The sequence below is a fragment of the Mobula birostris genome, chromosome 1 (assembly GCF_030028105.1).
Source record: "Mobula birostris isolate sMobBir1 chromosome 1, sMobBir1.hap1, whole genome shotgun sequence".
In the NCBI taxonomy this organism is placed as follows: domain Eukaryota; kingdom Metazoa; phylum Chordata; class Chondrichthyes; order Myliobatiformes; family Myliobatidae; genus Mobula; species Mobula birostris.
The window spans coordinates 143774480-143795411 of record NC_092370.1 but is presented as its reverse complement, the minus strand read 5'-3'; the positions used below and the strand labels follow the sequence as shown (position 1 = coordinate 143795411).

General features: G+C 42.2%; 1 protein-coding gene across 4 annotated transcripts in view; it reads right to left on the bottom strand.

The window, feature by feature from the left end:
* The window catches only part of golga4 (golgin A4), a 246147-nt gene that overhangs the window by 122530 nt on the left and 102685 nt on the right, over nt 1-20932 (bottom strand). For all 4 annotated transcript variants that reach the window (XM_072263075.1, XM_072263085.1, XM_072263094.1 and 1 more), the window contains one exon: nt 20272-20419. In XM_072263075.1, the coding sequence (XP_072119176.1) occupies nt 20272-20419 (148 nt within the window). The remainder of the gene's footprint in view (nt 1-20271; nt 20420-20932) is intronic.

The window sequence follows — 20932 nt, the reverse complement described above, 5'->3', positions numbered from 1 at the left end:
ATAAAATACCATCTGCCATTTTCTGCCCATTTTTCCAGCTGGTCCACTTATGACCCAAACTTAGTGTCATGGATATCCTTTAGTACTCCACCCAGCTGGTCAGCAAAGGTTTTCAGTTTCCTGTCAGGTATACTGCTGGAGCCTGATACCTTGCAAGGGTTCATCCTCTTAAAGGATGTCAAACATCAGCCCCCAAGGCAGAAATCACATGGTCATTTGATGCTGTGAGGATTCAAACAGACATAACATTACTTTTCTTTTCAAATCATACACAAAATGTATTGAGTGAAGCATCACTGCCATTTATGCTGTTAAGATTTTACCTTTAAAATGGCATGCAAACTGTGCCTCTAACTTAAGATGGAATTGCACTTTCACTCTCAGAGGCCTTCTGTAGGTCCTAGCTGGATTCTTGTTTGGTTCTGTTTTGCCAGTCTTGATTGCCACAGAACTAACTTTCGGCAGACTGTGATCTTCTGGTTCAAAGGCTTCTAGTTTGAGTGCATTCAGTTGGTATGTTGTTGAAGGTGCACATTCATCTCAGCAGGTCTTGATGAAGTCAATAACTGCCGGGGGCATATTTATTCTGATACAAAGAAGGATTCCTGAATATGGTCCAGTCCACCAATTCATAACAGTTCCTTAAACACTCTTCTGCCTCCCTTGACCATACCTTGACAGTCTTCACCACTAATGCTGCAGCCCTCAGTCTCTACCTACAGCCAGGTTATCAGACTAGCCAAAATGCAGTCATGGGATAGCATGGTAAGTGTTCTTGATGGTGGCTTAACACTGACTGAGTGTATTGGTTCCTGTGGTTCTAGAGGTGACACGTTGGTGTAGTTTGTCAGACCTCATGCTTGCCTGCTTGAAGACCCCACAATGATCAGGAAGGCATCTGTGTCTGTTGATCCTCCAATGCCAGCTTAACACCTGCCAGAGGTGGGATTTACATACGACTGAGAACTCCTCGGCAGAAAGAACGAATGTCACTTGACCACCAGATGTTCCAGGTTAAAGGAACAGAACTGAGATAGAGCTAACACATTTGTGCATTATTGAGTTAATCATGAAGCAAATGCCACCACCTTTGCCTTTACCTGATATCATTACTGTGATCCATGTAGTGGATGGTGAAGCCCTTGGATGAGAACACTGCATCCAGAGTGCTAGGGATGAACCATGTCTCTGTGAGTTACACAGCAATTCCTGATATCTCTTTTGTATTGCAGTCTTGTTCTGAGACCTTCAGTGTTATTTTTCAAAGACTGTATTTTATTGGTGTTGGGGGTGCTTTTGTAGCCATCCAGACTCAAAGACAAATTCAGCTTTTTAAGATAATGTACTTATTTACAATTTCTTCTGGAACTAGCTTATTCCACTGTAAGGTTCCCTCCCCACAAAATTTCCTGATTTGGTGAAAACTTCCAGTATTATACTTTTGGTTTTAGATTTTTGCAACATCTCTGATGTACATTTCCCAGCTTCAACATGCCCCTCTCTCTCTCTGTGCAAATGGCCACATTAGTACGAAGCCGTTAATGGGATCACTTTAGCAATGATCACAGATATTCCTTTTGTCTCATCTACCCCTCCCCTACCCCCTGTGGCACTTGAAACTAATTTTTTCTCACTTTTTCAGTTACCTGACAGAATCTTTTTCCACAAATGCTGCTTAATCGGCTGTGCTTATCCAGCACTTTCTCTCTTTATTTCAGTAACAATTTTGAGACAACAATATGTCTACTAAGTGATGTTAGTATTAAACACAGAATTTAAATTAAGTCACTGAACATAAGTAATTAAAAATCTCTATTTACAAATACAAATGTGTTCTTTGAACACTTTCACAAAAACAAACTGCTATGATCGTTTCTGAATTCTATTTAGGCTACATACAGGAAACCCTGAGTCAGGAGCAACTCTGCCACGAATCTACATTTTGAGATAAGGGAAAATTCAGGTCCAAAACCAGCTGAAAATTCAATTATCTTGAATCAATTACTTGTAAAGTCAGGCTATAGAATGTGACAATAGGGATTAAATCAGAGGAAATCTCCTCGTCTCCAATTATCTCAGAAATAAAGGGAAATCAAATTATTAAATGATAGCAGTATTACATTTTTCTAAGGGAGGACTGACAGAAAATCACAATAATAAGGTGGAGTCAACAGGATTCTCTAGGACATATTTTGAAAATCTGTTTACGTTGTGAACAGGATAGGCAAGTAAGAACTAATGATGCAGTCTAACAGGATTTTTTGAATACTGTTGGCATGGAGGGCCTTTCAGAGAGCAGTAGCAAACAGGTGTGGCATGATGACAAGCTCCAAAGCGTAGCAGCAGAGTGTGGAGACAAGGAGACCTGCAGTAATAGCCAACTTGCTAACTGGGGGACACTCAGCAAATCCTATGGTCTAAACCAAGAATCCAGGATGGCATGTTGCCTGCCAACTACCAGAGCAAAGATGTCTCATTGTGGGTGTATAACCTGCTCAAAAGGGAGGATGAACACGTAGACAGAGGCTGCACACATTGGTTTCAATGACATTGAGAAAAAAGGAAGAGGTCCTAAGGAGTGAATATAATGATCTAGAGGGAAGATTTAAAAACAGGACCCCAAGAAGTTTTAATCTCTATTATTTTAATTTATTTAGAAATAGAGTGGAATAGGCCGTTCCAGCCCATCGAGCCTCACTGCCTAGCAATTCCCAACAACTCCAATTCAACCCTAACCCAATCATATTTACAGTGCAAACTGGTACACCTGGTACATCTTTGGATTGCAAGAAGAAACCAGAGAAAAGCCACGCATTCCACAAAGAGGACGCAGAGAGATTCTTTACAGAGGACGCTGAGATTGAAATCCAACACACCAAAATGTAATCATGTTGCGCTAACCTCTACTCTTTTACTGCCACGTACAAGAAAGGGTAGGAATTGGAGGGTAGGACGGAAATATGGCAGATGTATGTATGTCTAAGGAGCTAGAGCAGGACAGAGGGATTCAGGTTTTTGGACAGTTGGACTCTCTTCTTTGAAAATTACTTCTACAAGGCCAGATTGTACCTAAGCTGGAGAGGGACTAATATCCGGGCAGGGAGATTTGCCAGTGTTATTTAGGAGGGTTCAATCTGACCTAGCAAGGCGTGGGACCTAAAGATTAACATGGCAGATGAGAAAATTGAGACAAATATATAAGTTCAAACAAACAATTTAGTAGGTAGCAACAGGTATGAGCAGAACAAGTGAGGAAAATATCATAGGCCAAATTTAATTTCTTTTCTAATGCAAAAAGCCGAATAGGAAAGCAGATGCATACAGGTTAGGTACATAGGACTGGGATATCGTGATGATTAAAAGAACATGGTTGAGGGATGTGCTTCTTATTCCTAAAGGTATTGATAGACATGGGAGTTAAGATGTGTGAAAGAGTTGTGTCTCTGATTAGGGAGAACATACGAGTAGGATATTCCTATGTAAACATCCAGTAAGAAATGTCGAGGTGATTATTTTAATTGGTTTGTATTATAGGCCCCGAGACTCTATGAATTAGGGGAGCAGATATACAGGAAGATTTCAGATAGCAGTAAAAATAGGGTTGCAATTAGATGTCATCTTAACTTCCCTATTGTTAACTGCGACTGCCATAGTGCTAAAAATTTGGATGGGGCAGAGTTGATTAAGCACGTCCGGAAAGTTTTCTCAAGTAATATTCAGGTGCCTCTATGAAAGTGGGTACAGCACTTTTTGCAAATGAGGTGGGCAAGTGATTGAAGCATCAGTGGGGGAGGAGTTTGGGATCAATGATCATAATTCTATTCTGAATTAGAAAACAGAAAATAGTTACGGAATAGGATATGAATTATCCATAAGTTGAATCCCTTAATTGGAGGTAGGCAACTTTTGATAGCATTAAGACAGGAAATGGCAAAGGTTGATTGGGAGAGGCTGTTTGCAGGTAAAGGGATATCTGGCAAGTGGGGTGATTTTAAATGCCTAGAGCTCACGGCTAGCATGTTCCTGTTGGCAGGACAAGAGAACCCTGGTTAACAAAGGAAATTGAGGCTCCCATCAGGAAAAAAAGGCAAACTTCAGATATAAGCAATAAAATCAAGCAAAAATCTTTGAGGGATACAGAGCAGTAAAGATAAAGAGGAAGAACATACAAACTCCTTACAGACAGTGGTGGGAATCGAACCACAATTGCTGAGGAATGGCGCTGCAAAGTGATTGCGCTAAACTACCAGTATATGTTACCGTGCTGCCCCATCATACTGTGCAGAACAGCAACAGACATTTTGGCCCACGAAGTAATTAAACTAGTAACTAATCACCTCTACCTACACAAGGATCATATCCCTCCATTCTCTGTATACTCATGTGCCTAACAGCCTCTTGAACATCTCTATTCGTCTCCACCTGCAGCACGTTCCAATCACCTAACACTAAAGACTCACATCTCCTTTGAATCTATCCAGTTCGCCTTGAATGCATACCCTCTAGTATTAGACATTTTCACTTTTGAGAAAAAGACACTGGCTGTCTACTCTATCTTGACCTCTCAATCTTGTAAACTTCCATTAGGTCTCCCCTCAGCTTCCACCACTCCAGAGAAAACAACCCAAGTTGTCCAACCTCCCCTTAAGGCACATGCCCTCTAATCTACGCAACACCCTGGAAAACCTTTTCTGCACCTTCACCAAAGCCTCCAAATCCTTCCTATAATGGGACAAATCAGAACTGAAAGATTTACGTTAGATGCAGCCTACCCAGGGTTTTCAAAAGCTTCAACGCAACTTACTGACTCTTGAATTCAATGATTTAACTAATAATGGTGAGCATGCCATAAGCCTTATTTACTCTTATCAACTTGTGCAGCCATTTCCACGGAGCTAAGGACTTGACCCCCAGATCCCTCTGTACATCAATGCTATTAGATAGGTGGCAGGTAGTGTTGAGAAAGCAGAGAGTCTGCAGAAGGACTTAAACAGGTTGGGAGAATGAGCAAAGAAGTGGCAGATGGAATATAGTGTAGGGAAGTGTATGGTCATGCGCTGTGGTAGAAGGAATAAGGGAGTAGACTGTTTTCTAAACAGAGAAAATTCAAAAATCAGAGGTGCAAAGGGACTAGGCAGCCCTTGTGCAGGATTCTCTAAAGGTTAACTTGTAGGCTGAGTCGGTGGTAAGAAAGGCAAATGCAATGTTAGCATTCATTTCAAGAGGGCTATAATATAAAAGCAAGGGTGCAATGACAATGGTCAGACAGGACATGGTAAGAAAAGATGTGCTAGGTTGGAGAGGATCCAGAAGAGGCTCAAGACAATGATTCAGTAGTTTAGAAGAATGGTGGGGGGGGGGGGGGGCAGGGTCGGGGAGAATCTCATTGAAACCTAACAAATATTGAAGGCGTAGATAACGTGGATGTGAGCAGAATGTTTCCTATCTTGGAAGAGTCTAGGACCAAACGGCACAGACTCAGAATAGAAAAAGAGATGAGGAGAAATTAGCCAGAGGGTGGTGAATCCATGGAACTTATTGCCACAGACAGCTGCGCAGGCCAGGTTATTGGGTATATTTATAGCACAGGTTAATAGGTTCTTTTTTAGTCAGAGCGTCAAAGGTTACAGGGAGATGGCAGGAGCATGGGGTTGAGAGGGACAATAAATCAGCCATGGTGGGATGGTGGAGCAGACTCAATGAGCCAAATAGCCTAATTCTGCTAGTATGTCTTATGGCTATAAACGGAATTGACATTAATTCACATAGTGATGCTACAATCTGGAACAAGAAGCAGAACACTGGAAAAACTCAGTGGGACAAGCAGGATTTGTGTGAACAAACTGTGCAACACTTACAGAAGTGCTTAAGTGTGCCAAGTATCTAATAACATTGACCATTTCAGCTGCATTATATGCCCACAATCAGTGCACGATTGCATTTCAAATTGGAGATAGCAATTGCAATATAGAAGTGACAATTGCAAGCTGGATTCTCAGTGATATTTTCTCTGAAAAGCCAGTAAGAATAACAATTATCAGTTAACAATTTCACAAAGCATTTCAAATGTAATTTCCATCTAAATACATTTAGTTTTTGTTAGAAATCACTCCACATGAATCTGAGCTATTTGCTCATCAAAATATTTGGCTCTTGCACCTACTAAAGATGATTTAAGATGATCTGCAAGGCCAAACCATGACACAGCTTGCAAAAGCCTTATCAGCAGCCACTTTCTTTACAGTTAAAAACAGCCCATCAGTATATGCAGCAAGTAACCACTGATCTTCTACAAATACAGCTAAGTCTGTGCAAAGTTGAAACTATGGATCTCAGGCAATTAAGCTGCATCACATTCAGGTTTAACTGTTCTTACCATCACCTTCACAAACAAATGTTTAGATTTTTAGAAATAATGCACCAACACAATATGCAGTCATGTGCATTTTAATAGATTGCTATTTTAGATTAGAAAAACAGTCTGTTGTTGTATCAGTAAGTAATTTCAGAGACAGCAAACCATAAATTATCAAATTAACTACTATCACTCATTACAATTAACATTTTAAAAAGCTAGCTGATTTTCAACAACCAAATAAAGGCCTTCAGTATGATAACTTGTTTTTTTATCTTTTTCAGGGTAACATAAGATATAAAATATAAGACCATAAGACATAGGAGCAGAATTAGGCCATTTGGTCCATTGAGTCTGCTCTACTATTTCATCATGGCAGATCCATTTCCCTCACAGCCTCATTCTCTTTCCTTCTCCCCATATCCCTTCATGCCTTCACTAATCAAGAATCTATCAGCCTCTGCCTTAAATATACCCAATGACTTTGCCTCCGCAGCCACTGTGTCAATGAATTCCAGATCCACCACTCTCTGGCTAAAGAAATTACTCATCTTCGTTCTAAATGGACATCGCTCCATTCTGAGGCAGTGTCCTCTGGTCTTAGACTCTCCCTTCATAGGAAACATCCTCCTTTCAGTATCAAATAGGTTTCAGTAAGATTCCCTCCCTCCCACCTTTCTGAACTCCATCGAGTACAGGCTCAGAAATATCAAAGGCTCCTTTTATTCCTGGAACACACATCAAAGTTGCTGGTGAACGCAGCAGGCCAGGCAGCATCTCGAGGAAGAGGTACAGTCGATGTTTTGGGCCGAGACCCTTCGTCAGGACTAACTGAAAGAAGAGCTAGTAAGAGATTTGAAAGTGGGAAAGGGAGGGGGAGATCTGAAATGACAGAAGACAGGAGGGGGAGGGATGGAGCTAGGAGCTGGACAGTTGATTGGCAAAAGGGATATGAGAGGATCATGGGACAGGAGACCTAGGGAGAAAGAAAAGGGGTGGGGGGGGGGAAACCCAGAGGATGGGCAAGGGGTATAGTGAGAGGGACAGAGGGAGGAAGGGGGGGGGGGGGAAGAGAGAGAAGAGAGAAGAGAGAAACATAGAAACATAGAAAATAGGTGGAGTAGGCCATTCGGCCCTTCGAGCCTGCACCGCCATTTATTGTGATCATGGCTGATCATCCAACTCAGAACCCCGCCCCAGCCTTCCCTCCATACCCGACCCCCGTAGCCACAAGGGCCATATCTAACTCTCTCTTCAATATAGCCAATGAACTGGCCTCAACTGTTTCTTGTGGCAGAGAATTCCACAGATTCACCACTCTCTGTGTGAAGAAGTTTTTCCTAATCTCGGTCCTAAAAGGCTTCCCCTCTATCCTCAAACTGTGGCCCCTCGTTCTGGACTTCCCCAACATCGGAAACAATCTTCCTGCATCTAGCCTGTCCAATCCCTTTAGGATCTTATACGTTTCAATCAGATCCCCCTCAATCTTCTAAATTCCAACGAGTACAAGCCCAGTTCATCCAGTCTTTCTTCATATGAAAGTCCTGCCATCCCAGGAATCAATCTGGTGAACCTTCTTTGTACTCCCTCTATGGCAAGGATGTCTTTCCTCAGATTAGGGGACCAAAACTGCACACAATACTCCAGGTGTGGTCTCACCAAGGCCTTGTACAACTGCAGTAGTACCTCCCTGCTCCTGTACTCGAATCCTCTCGCTATAAATGCCAGCATACCATTCGCCTTTTTCACCGCCTGCTGTACCTGCATGCCCACTTTCAATGACTGGTGTATAATGACACCCAGGTCTCGTTGCACCTCCCCTTTTCCTAATCGGCCACCATTCAGATAATAATCTGTTTTCCTATTTTTGCCACCAAAGTGGATAACTTCACATTTATCCACATTAAATTGCATCTGCCATGAATTTGCCCACTCACCTAACCTATCCAAGTCACCCTGCATCCTCTTAGCGTCCTCCTCACAGCTAACACTGCCACCCAGCTTCGTGTCATCCGCAAACTTGGAGATGCTGCATTTAATTCCCTCATCCAAGTCATTAATATATATTGTAAACAACTGGGGTCCCAGCACTGAGCCTTGCGGTACCCCACTAGTCACCACCTGCCATTCTGAAAAGGTCCCGTTTATTCCCACTCTTTGCTTCCTGTCTGCTAACCAATTCTCCACCCACACCAATACCTTACCCCCAATACCGTGTGCTTTAAGTTTGCACACTAATCTCCTGTGTGGGACCTTGTCAAAAGCCTTTTGAAAATCCAAATATACCACATCCACTGGTTCTCCCCTATCCACTCTACTAGTTACATCCTCAAAAAATTCTATGAGATTCGTCAGACATGATTTTCCTTTCACAAATCCATGCTGACTTTGTCCGATCATTTCACCGCTTTCCAAATGTGCTGTTATCACATCCTTGATAACTGACTCCAGCAGTTTCCCCACCACCGACGTTAGGCTAACCGGTCTATAATTCCCCGGTTTCTCTCTCCCTCCGTTTTTAAAAAGTGGAGTTACATTAGCCACACTCCAATCCTCAGGAACTAGTCCAGAATCTAACGAGTTTTGAAAAATTATCACTAATGCATCCACTATTTCTTGGGCTACTTCATTTAAGCACTCTGGGATGCAGACCATCTGGCCCTGGGGATTTATCTGCCTTCAATCCCTTCAATTTACTTAACACCACTTCCCTACTAACATGTATTTCACTCAGTTCCTCCATCTCACTGGACCCTCTGTCCCCTACTATTTCTGGAAGATTATTTATGTCCTCCTTAGTGAAGACAGAACCAAAGTAATTATTCAATTGGTCTATGGAAGAGGGGAGAGGGGAGAGGGGAGAGGGGAGAGGGGAGAGGGGAGAGGGGAGAGGGGAGAGGGGAGAGGGGAGAGGGGAGAGGGGAGAGGGGAGAGGGGAGAGGGGAGAGGGGAGAGGGGAGAGGGGAGAGGGGAGAGGGGAGAGGGGAGAGGGGAGAGGGGAGAGGGGAGAGGGGAGAGGGGAGAGGGGAGAGGGGAGAGGGGAGAGGGGAGAGGGGAGAGGGGAGAGGGGAGAGGGAGAGAGAATGAATGAGAATGTCTGTATATAATAACGGATGGGGTACGAGGGGGAGGTGGGGCATTAGCGGAAGTTTGAGAAGTCAATGTTCATACCATCAGGTTGGAGGATACCCAGATGGAATACAAGGTGTTGTTCCTCCAAGCAGAGTGTGGCTTCATCTTTACAGTAGAGGAGGCCGTGGATAGACATATCAGAAAATGTGTGGCCACTGGGAGATCTTGCTTTCTCTGGCGGACAGAGCGTAGGTGTTCAGCGAATGATCTCCCAGTCTGTGTCGGGTCTCGCCAATATATAGAAGGCCACGTCAGGAGCACCAGACGCAGTACATCATCCCAGCCGACTCACAGGTGAAGTGTCACCTTACCTGGAAGGACTGTCTGGGGCCCTGAATGGTGGTAAGGGAGGAAGTGTAAGGGCATGTGCAGCACTTGTTCCGCTTACACGGATAAGTGCCAGGAGGGAGATCGGTGGGGAGGGACGGGGGGGGAAGAATGGACAAGGGAGTCACGTAGGGAGCGATCCCTGCGGAAAGCAGGGGTGGGGGGAGGGAAAGAAAAGATGTGCTTAGTGGTGGGATCCCGTTGGAGGTGGCGGAAGTTACGGAGAATAATATGTTGGACCCAGAGGCTGGTGGGGTGGTACCTGAGGACAAGGGGAACCCTATTCCTGGTGGAGTGGCAGGAGGATGGAGTGAGAGCAGATGTGCGTGAAATGGGGGAGATGCGTTTGAGAACAGAGTTGATGGTGGAGGAAGGGAAGCCCCTTTCTTTAAAAAAGGAGGACATCTCCCTCGTCCTGGAATGAAAAGCTTCATCCTGAGAGCAGATGCGGCAGAGACGGACGAATTGCGAGAAGGAGTTGGCATTTTTGCAAGAGACAGGGTAAGAAGAGGAATAGTCCAGATAGCTGTGAGAGTCAGTAGGCTTATAGTAGACATCAGTAGATAAGCTGTCTCCAGAGATAGAGGCAGAAAGATCTAGAAAGGGGAGGGAGGTGTCGGAAATGGACCAGGTAAACTTGAGGGCAGGGTGAAAGTTGGAGGCAAAGTTAATGAAGTCAACGAGCTCAGCATGCGTGCAGGAAGCAGCGCCAATGCAGTTGTTGATGTAGCAAAGGAAAAGTGGGGGACAGATACCAGAATAGGTTTGGAACATAGATTGTTCCACAAAGCCACAAAAAGGCAGGCACAGCTGGGACCCATACGGGTGCCCATAGCTACACCTTTAGTTTGGAGGAAGTGGGAGGAGCCAAAGGAGAAATTATTAAGAGTGAGGACCAATTCCGCTAGACGGAGCAGAGTGGTGGTAGAGGGGAACTGGTTAGGTCTGGAATCCAAAAAGAAGCGGAGAGCTTTGAGACCTTCCTGATGGGGGATGGAAGTATATAGGGACTGGACATCCATGGTGAAAATAAAGCGGTGGGGGCCAGGGAACTTAAAATCATCGAAAAGTTTAAGAGCATGAGAAGTGTCACGAACATAGATAGGAAGGGATTGAACAAGGGGGGATAAAACCGTGTTGAGGTATGCAGAAATGAGTTCGGTGGGGCAGGAGCAAGCTGAGACAATAGGTCTGCCAGGACAGGCAGGTTTGTGGATGTTGGGTAGGAGGTAGAAACGGGAAGTGCAGGGTGTGGGAACTATAAGGTTGGTATAGCAGTGGATGGGAGATCCCCCGAGCTGATAAAGTTGGTGATGGTATGGGAGACAATGGCCTGCTGCTCCTTAGTGGAGTCACGATCGAGGGGCAAATAAGAGGAGGTATCCGCGAGTTGTCGCTGTGCTTCGGCAAGGTAGAGGTCAGTACGCCAGACTACAACAGCACCCCCCCTTATCGGCAAGTTTTATAGTAAGGTTAAGATTAGTGCGGAGGGAGTGGAGAGCAGAGCATTCGGAGGGAGTAAGGTTGGAATGGGAACAAGGTGCAGTGAAGTCGAGACGGTTGATGTCCCGTCGGCAGTTAGCAATAAAGAGATCCAGAGCAGGGTATCCATGAAGAGGAGGAGGGTTGAAGACGGGAGGAGGGGTCATCGGTGGGGGTGGAAGAGTCCTTGCCAAAGAAGTAGGCTCGGAGACGGAGACAGCGACGGCAGAAGAAAAGTTCCTCCCACTTTCAAATCTCTTACTAGCTCTTCTTTCAGTTAGTCCTGACAAAGGGTCTCGGCCTGAAACATCGACTGTACCTCGTCCTAGAGATGCTGCCTGGCCTGCTGCGTTCACCAGCAACTTTGATGTGTGTTGTTTTTATTCCTGGGATCGTTCTTGTAAACTTCCTTTGGACCCTCGCCGGTTGCAGCACATCTTTCTTGAGATATGTAGCCCAAAATTGCTCACAATATTCTAAATGCAGTCTGACCAACACCTCAAACCTTCCTCAAAGGGATACATTCTTGTATTCATATTCTAGTCTTCTTGAAATGAATACCAGCATTAAATTTTCTTTTATTATCAACTCAACCTGCAAGTCAACCTTAAGGAAATCCTGAACTCAAGAACTTCCAAGTCCCTTTGAGCTTCCAATTTCTGAATTCTCTCCGTTTAGAAACCAGTCTATGCCTTTATTCTTCCTACCCATTCTTCTACATTATCTTGTTTGAGCTCAACCATAATATTCTTACATTGTTTTTCATGCTTTTGAATTAATGCTAACCCAGAGCATTCCCATCACAAACAAGAGAAAATCTGCAGTCACTAGAAATCCAAGCAACACAACCAAATGCTGGAGGAACTGAGAAAGCCAGGCAGCATCTATGGAAAAGAGTACAGTCGACGTTTTGAGCTGAGACTCTTCGGCAGGACTCTTTTCCATAGATGCTGCCTGGCCTGCTCAGTTCATTGTGTGTTGCTCAGAACACTCTCACCTGTCCCATTCTCCCATTTATTGCCATGTTACACATTCCCTACCCATGCCCATCAACTCAGAAAAATACAAGGTGATGCATTTTGGGAAGTTAAACAAGGACAAGACATACTCTGAATAGCAAGAGTCTGGGTAATATTGTTGAACAGAGGGATCAATGGGTACAAGTACATAGTACCCTGAATGTGGTGTCACAGGTATACATGGTGAAACAGGCAAATGGAGAGATTGTTTTCATCAGTCTGGATATCGATTACAGGAGTTGAGATCTCATCTGGAGAAGTGTGTGCAGTTCTGACTGTCAAGCTACAGGAAAGATGTGATTAAGCACAAGAGGATGCAGAAAAGATTCACAAAGATGTCACTGGGACTGGAGGGGTTGAGCTAAAGGGAACCGGTGGCACTGTAGTGTAGTGGTTAGCACAATGCTTTACAGTATAGGAGACTCAGGTTCAATTCCTGCTGCTAACTGTAAGTATGCAAGTTCTCCCCGTGACCGCGTGGGTTTTCCTCCCTCAGTCCAAAGACCTATCAGTTGGTAGGTTAACTGGTCATTGTAAATTGGCCAATGATTAGACTAGGGTTAAATTGGGGGATTGCTGACTGGCATAGCCTGAAGGGCCAGAAGGATTTACTTTGTGCTGTATCTCAATAAAATAAACCAAACTTGGATACGATTAGAGATCCCACAACCTGCCTGAGCTGTAGGGGCCTGTACAGATGGACATATGAACATTCCATTTCCATCTATTGGATCAAGCTCTCAGCTTAATATAAACATTCTAAAGACCGTGACTGAAATAAGCAAGCTCAAACATAAGATCAACACAATTTTTCAACTTTTTTATTGGAATATGAAGATTTGCCACCTCTTCCCCCAAATAGAGCTGGTTAATTTTGGTATGCCAAACAAATGGTCCATGAAATATGTGCATACTTGAAAGTAAACATACAAATTTGAAAACAATTCTGCTAATGTTAAGAGAGCAATTTATACAGTGAAAACCATGAGCAGATTGCCTGAGAAACATAAGGTTTACTTGCTGGGCTAAATGCAAGCATTATGGATTGTAAAAAAAAAAGAGCCCTTACCCCAGTCCTGTTCATACAAGGCTTGGGAAAGGCACCATGATTCACTTATTGGCATGCATGGGTATACAGAAATAAAATACTGTTTAAGATTTCTGCTTGAAAGCCAAAACTTAAAAGTAATCATCTAACAGTATCTCTTTCTTTACACAATAGTTGCTTATTAAACCTGTTTCTTCAATATTTATTTCATTTACCATTCCTTACCATATTAAATAAAACTAAATGCAAAACACCAGAAATTTAAACAAATACTAACAAGAGTTAGATTACAAAGCAAAACATATGTAAAACTTGCATACAACACATGAAGAGATAAATAATGAAAAGACAAAGCTAATTGAACATTGCAACCATATAGTGGTTACAATATGTTAATGAAATAAAATTCACAATTTGATTTTTTTTAAACAAAATCTTTGCACCTTGGGCATTAGCAAGCAGTTCTGCCAATCTTCACTTAATGACTTTTAGCTTGATGCGAGTATTGGACAGTGAATCAGTGAATCAATGCCAGATTAATAGGGTAGATGTTTGCATTGGAATTTGGACATTTTAAGCAAGTATAATGCTCAGCAATACAGTAAAATTTCAATAATCTACAATCCAATGATTCAGAAACTGTAATGGCTCTACCTTTTGCTTACCAGATGATAATTACTGTGCTCTCTTTTTACTCGGGGGTACTTTGGTTCCCACATTCCCTTTCCACTCACCAGGACCCCAGATCCTGTGCCCCCTTTCCATTCACCCAGACTCTGATTCCCATGCTTCCTTTCCACTTGCTGAAGCCCCAGCTCCCACGTTTTTTTAAACTTACCTGGTTCACTAGAAAATTCAGTGCAAGGTATTAAGCATCAATAAAAAATAATTGTGTTGGGGTATTAATGGAAATTACATCCATTTGTCTGTACATCTATGTTTCTGCATTGCCAAAGTCCTGAGCATGCCGAATGATCGAAGTTCTAATGTGACATTAAAACCATTATTTCAGTGTAAATCATTGCCATTGAATCTTGAGAATTTCAGAAGAAGCTCAAGATACACAAATTCAATTACTGATGAGAGAATTTCTGTGCTACAATACAACAATTGTCCAGTACAATGAGATTCAAAAAGTGGGTGTATGGAGAAGGAATAATTTTATTGTATTTATAATGGTAAATAACAGGCAAAAATATTTCGTTATTTAATTAAATCTAACTGCACTTAAGGTGTAGTGGTTAAGCACAACACTTTACAGTACCAAAGATCCAGGGTCAATTCCCTGCACTACCTGTAAGGAGTTTGTATGCTCTCCCGATGAATGCATGGGTTTCCTCTGGGTGCTCTGGTTTCCTCCAACAGTACTGGTAGGTGAACTGGTCATTGTAAATTGTCCTGTGATTGGGCTAGGATTAATTTCCAGGTTGGGGGATGGGGGGGAAGAATTGCTGGGCAGTGCGGCTCACTCGAAGGACCTATTTGGAGGGTCGGGTGGATAAATAAAAATAAGTGCAAACTGTAACAAGAGAGATCCATTCAGCTGATATCTTAACTATCTCCCATAAAATGAGTGGAACTGTATGTGAGGCTTGGTTGAGGAAGCAAAAATCAGACAGGACTTTTGAGGAATATAAAGAAAGGAGAGCTCAAGCAGGAAATCAGGAGGACTATAAGGGGTCACGAAATGTTCTTGATGAGGAGAATTAAGGAAAACATGAACAAGAGAAAATCTACAGATGCTGGAAATGTTGGAGGAACTCAGCAGGTCAAGCAGCATCTTTGGACAAAATTACAATCAATGTTTCAGGCCCAGACCCATTGGCAGGATTTTAAAAAATCTCATTTTATAATACATTAAAAACAAGAGGGGAGGACCACTCAAGGACAAAGAAAACATAGGATCCACTCCCATTTGGTGAAGCATAGACTTCTTAGGGATAGTCAAAATGGCTTTGTAGAGAGCCAGTCATGAAGCTGATTAGGGTAAAGTAATGGATGTTGTATACTCTGACTTTACTAAAGTTTTTGATAAGGTATATTGTGGTAAGGCTGATGCAGAGGATTAAACCACTTGAAATCCGTGGAGACTTTGCAGGTTGCATTCAAAATCTTCTTGGTCATTTACAACAGAGAGCAGTGGTGAGATGTGTTTCTGACTGAAGGCCTATGACAGGTGATGTTCTGCAAGGATCAGTGGTGGGACCTCTGCTTTGATGGTCAAAATGATCTAATGAAAATATTGGTAGGCTGATTAGTACCTTTGCAAAAGACATGAAAATTAGCACCGTCATGGGTTGAGAGATGGATGTCAAAGTATTTAACAAGATCAGTTGGAAATGTAGGCAGGGAAAATAGACAGTAATTGGCATGACACTTAGGAACACAAGGGCTTTGGGCTTGAAAGTACATGGCCTCAAAGTTCACCCTACAGATTCATTAGGGTGGCAAGGGCAGTGTATGGCACAGTTGCTTTTACTGGATGTAGAGTATAAAAGCAAAAAAGTCATACTACAGCTATATACAACTTCAGTTAGGCCACATTATGAATACCATATGCTGTTCTGGTTGCTGCATTACAGGAAAGCTTTGGAGACTTTGGAGAAAGTGCACAAGTAGTTCACCATGCTATTGCCTGGATTAGGGAACATTAACTATAAGGTGAAGTTGAATAAACTTGGATTGTTTTTCCTGGAGGGTCAGAGGCTTAAAGGCAACCTGATAGAAGCAACTAAAATTATGAGGGGCATAGATAGGACTAGATAGTCTTTTTTATCCCAGGATCAAGGACAAGAGTTTGGCTTTAAGATGAAAGAGGGAAAATTTAAAGGCAGGGTGACGGACCCTTTGCAGACAGATGGATTAATTAGATTGGCATAGTCAGTTTTCATCACTCTTCCTAAGAAACCTGGAGCAATAGAATGTGAATTACATAGGACCATAAGTTTAATGAGTCATATCACTAAGATACTTCAAAGAATTTTGATGTCAAGTGCTAAAAGTAAGGTAGTAAGCTGAAATAGGTAAAGAACAATGTGGTTTTGTGAAAGACACAAGAAACGCGATATTGATGTTAAGGGTACTAGCAGAGCGAGCTAATCAAGTGCAAAAGATTTGTTTGCTTGTTTTATCGACTACACAAAAGCATTTGATAAAGTGAAACACAGTAAGTTATTTGAAATATTACAGGAAACTCTAGATCTAGATTCGAAAGACCTCCGCCTAATCAGAAATCTGTACTGGGAACAAACTGCCGCTGTAAGACTAGATGGAGAAGTGAGTCAATTTACGAAAATCAAGAGAGGCGTTAGACAAGGGTGTGTTTTCTCCCCGATTTAATGTGTACAGTGAAACAATATTACAAAAAATAAAGAAACATCTTGGGTATCAAAGTTGGCGGTGAAAACATCAATAATTTTAGATATGCAGATGACACAGTGTTAATTGCAAGTACGGAGGAAGAACTACAAAACTTAATTGATATAGTTGTTGAAGAAAGTGCAAAAATGGGTCTATCTATCAATTGCAAAAAGACAGAATGTATGGTGATATCCAAAAAGAAGGAGAATCCTATCTGCAGGCTGAGAATAAACGGGGAAGACATAAAACAAGTACAGAACTTTTGCTACTTAGGAAGCTGGGTGACATCAGATGGCAGGTGCGACATGGACATCAAAAGAAGAATAGGGATGGCAAAAGACACCTTGACAAGAATGAAGAGTATACTGACCAACACTAAACTAGGCATGACAACCCACCTCAGACTACTGAAATGTTATGTTTATCCAGTTATGTTATATGGCTCAGAATGTTGGACAATATCTAGTAACATGAGGAAACGAATTGAAGCAGCAGAGATGTGGTTTTTGAGGAGGATGCAAAGAATATCATGGATGAAATAAATATCTAACGAGGATGTCATGAACAGAGCAAGCACAAAAAAAGAAATAATGTATGAGATCATGAAAAGGCAACATGACTTCATTAGACATGTGATTAGGAAAGAGGAGTTAGAATGCACGGTAATTATGGGAAAGGTTGAAAGGAAGAAAGCAAGAGGAAGACAAAGACAAATGATGATGGAGACAGCAGCCAGAGAACTGGAAATGAATACCAATGAATTGATCCAATTGACCTGAAACAGGAGTGTGTAGGCCATGGCAGTCAAAGTTCAAACTGGGCATGGCACCTGATGGTGATGATGATGATAGTCAACCCAGACCTCGTGACAAAGGGCCTGGTCATGTGCAAAACTGTTAAATGTTCTGCACAATGTGTCAGACTCCAACCCAACCCACAGTAATAATGCTCATTGTTCAAATGAGATAATAAAATTATATTTCAAAAATCCCCAGTCTCTGATTTGCCACAAAAAATTAAAAGATTCTGCATGACAAAACAATAATATAAAAAGTCCCCAACTGTTTGGCAGCTGGCTCACCAAATAACTTTTGACACAGTCCCCATATATTCATGGGAGTTTAAGATGCCACACTGTCCATTGGCTGGAGCTACAATTGGCATGCTTCCATTAAACTTAACCTGGCTCTTTTTCCTGTGTTCCCTTTATATTTATCAGGCTCACTGCTATTTTACTGCATATAGTCATATAGCAAAGAAACATGCCCACCAGACCAAATGGTCCATACCAACCAAGATTTGCATCTAAGCTGGACACAACTGTCTGTGGTTGGCCCACATCCCACCTTTTCCCATCCATGCATCTGCCAAGAACCTTTTAACAGTTGTTAATGCTGCAACTTCAACCATTTCTCTGTCAGCTCATTCTATACAAACTACCCTTTGGGTATAAAAGTTGCCCTTTAGATTCCTATTAAATCTCTCCCCTCTCCACTTAAACCTATGCTGTGTAGTTTTCAACTCCCAAACCATGGGGAAAAAGACCATGCAAGTTTACTCTATGCCCCAATCATTTCTACACTTCTGCAAGACCACTCCTGATTCTTCTATGTTCCAATGAAAACAGTCCCAACCTACTCAAAGTCTCTCTTTAGCACAGTCTTTCAAGACCCAACAACATCTTTAAATATCCTTTGCAGTCTTTCCAGCTTAGTGACATGTGTCTTATAGCAAGGTGACCAAATGTAGCCTCATCAACATATTGTACAACCGCAACATAATATCCACTCAAACATGTATATCCAGTGCCCTGATTGAAGGGAAACATGCCAAAAGCCTTCTTCCCCACCCTATCTATCTGCAACACTACTGTCAGAGTACAATTTTTTTAAAACATGAATTAATAGTGTTGACATTTTACATTGACATATGACATTGGGAACATCTGCTAGCCTGGCAGCATCAAAGTCCTAAATGTGCCTGATTAATGGAGTTTCACTGGATTTATTGAATTATTTATTATCAGTATATTGGAAAATAAAATAATACATTTATTAAGCTTGATGCTTCCAGAATTTATGAGTCTTAAGAAATACTTAATAGTCTACGATAGGCGACCACTTGCAGTTGACACTGTGTATCTATTAATTGCAATGACAGAAAATGAGCCCAAAAATGTATGATAAAACGATGTAAATGACCATTGAGTGAGAGATATCTGCAAGTACTAAGTTCTTCAAATTAATGGTTGTGCCTTTGTCATATTTGAATATCATTTTGTGTAGTACTGGATGGTGAAAATTACCTACAATTGAGCATTGGTGTATTAAGCTCAGAACTATACAGCAAACTTGCATATTATGAACACAAGAAAGGAAGAGGGGATAAACCAGAATAAGAAGGTGGGGGAGGGGAAGGAGCACAAGCTACAAGGTGATAGGTGAAGACTGAATGGGTGGGGGTGGGAGCAGCTTGAGGTGATAAGTGGAAAGGGTAAAAGGCTGAAGAAGAAATCTGGTAGGAGGAGGAGAGAGTGGAGTATGGGAGAAAGGGAAGGAGGGGCACCGGGGGAGGTGATAGGCTGGTGAGCAGAAGGAAAGAGGTGAACAGGGTACTGGAGTAGGGAAATTGAAGAGGAAGGGGGAAGGATATAAAAATTACCAGACATTGATGAGACTTTTCTTTCCAGGGTATCAGAGATGCCCTTCTTCAAAAAAAATGGTTTTCCTTCTTCTACCATTAATGCTTCCCTCACCTGCATCTCCTCCATTTCCCAAACACCTGTCCTCACCTTATCTTCCCACTGCCTTAGGGAGAGTTCCTCTTGTTCTCAACTGCCACCCCATGAGCCTCTACATACAGCACATCACTCTCACCATTCTGTATGGGATCCTACCACTAAACGCATTTTTACCAGCCCCCTACTCTACGCTTTCTGCCAGGGATCAATCTCTCCATGACTCTCTTGTCCATTTGTCTCTCCCTACTATTCTCCTGGCACCTATCCCTGCAAGCTGAAGAAGTGCTACACCTGCCTGTGCACCTCTTCCCTCACCTCCATTCAGGGGCCCAAGCAGTCCTTCCGGGTGAGGCAATACCTCACCTGTGAACCTACTGGGGTCATCTACTGTATCCAGTGCTCCTGATGTAGCCTCCTCTACATAGGTGACAGCTAACACAGATTGGAGGTCCTGATGAAGGAAGTGGTGTCAGACCGAATCGTCAACTGTTTATTCATTTCCATAGATGCTGCCTGATCTGCTGAGTTCCTTCAGCACTTTGTGTGTGAAGCTTGAGTGTGTAACCTCATTCACAAGGCTATATAAATTACAGTGGGATTTAAAAAAAACAACCAAAGCTCAGATTTCACATTTGCTAGCTATGTAAATTTGTTGTTACATATGTGTTTCCTGGATTGGTCTGGAATAAGTTTGACTTATACATTTAATTGAAGCTACTGGGCCTTATGCAGGAACATATTTGCATGTTAACATTAAAAAAAATTAAAAATGAGGATGAAATAGAAGAACACAGCAGGGACTACTTACCAGCTCTGTCAGATTTCTCTTTCTGTTCCAGCAGGTCTTCTCGCTGCCCAGTGAACTGCTGAATTCTTGCACGAAGCTGAGAGATTTCTTCTTCTTTCATTTCTAATGTTTCATGCATCTGTCGTTTTGTCTCTGCAATCACCATTCCCTGTAATTTATTAATTCTTAGAATTCAGAGCATAAAAACCGGCCATTTAGCTCAATTGTTTTTGCAAACATTGTTATTCCTCAAGAACTTCTTTCTTGGCAATTACCACCTTATAAACTTGATTATTAGCAGTTACATTTGCCTCCTACTAGGCAATAAAGTACATTTGAAATTTCCTTTGGATTTCTGCAAGTCCTAACCTACTTAACCTTTCTCTATAACTCAGGTCCTCAATTCCCAGCAACAGCCTTTAGATGTTCTCTGCATTCTTTCAAGCCTATTGATATCTTCCCTGTAAGTAGGTGACCAGAAGTGCACACAATACTCTAAATTTGACCTCTTCATTGCCTTGCACAACTTCAAGAAAATATTCTGACCCTAGTATCCAATGCCCTAATTTATGAAGCTTCTACCATATACCTCCAAGCATTACTATTCACTAATTCATAATCTGCTTTGTTTTTCCAAATGCAACACCTCACACTTGTCTGCATTAATTCTACCTGATATTTT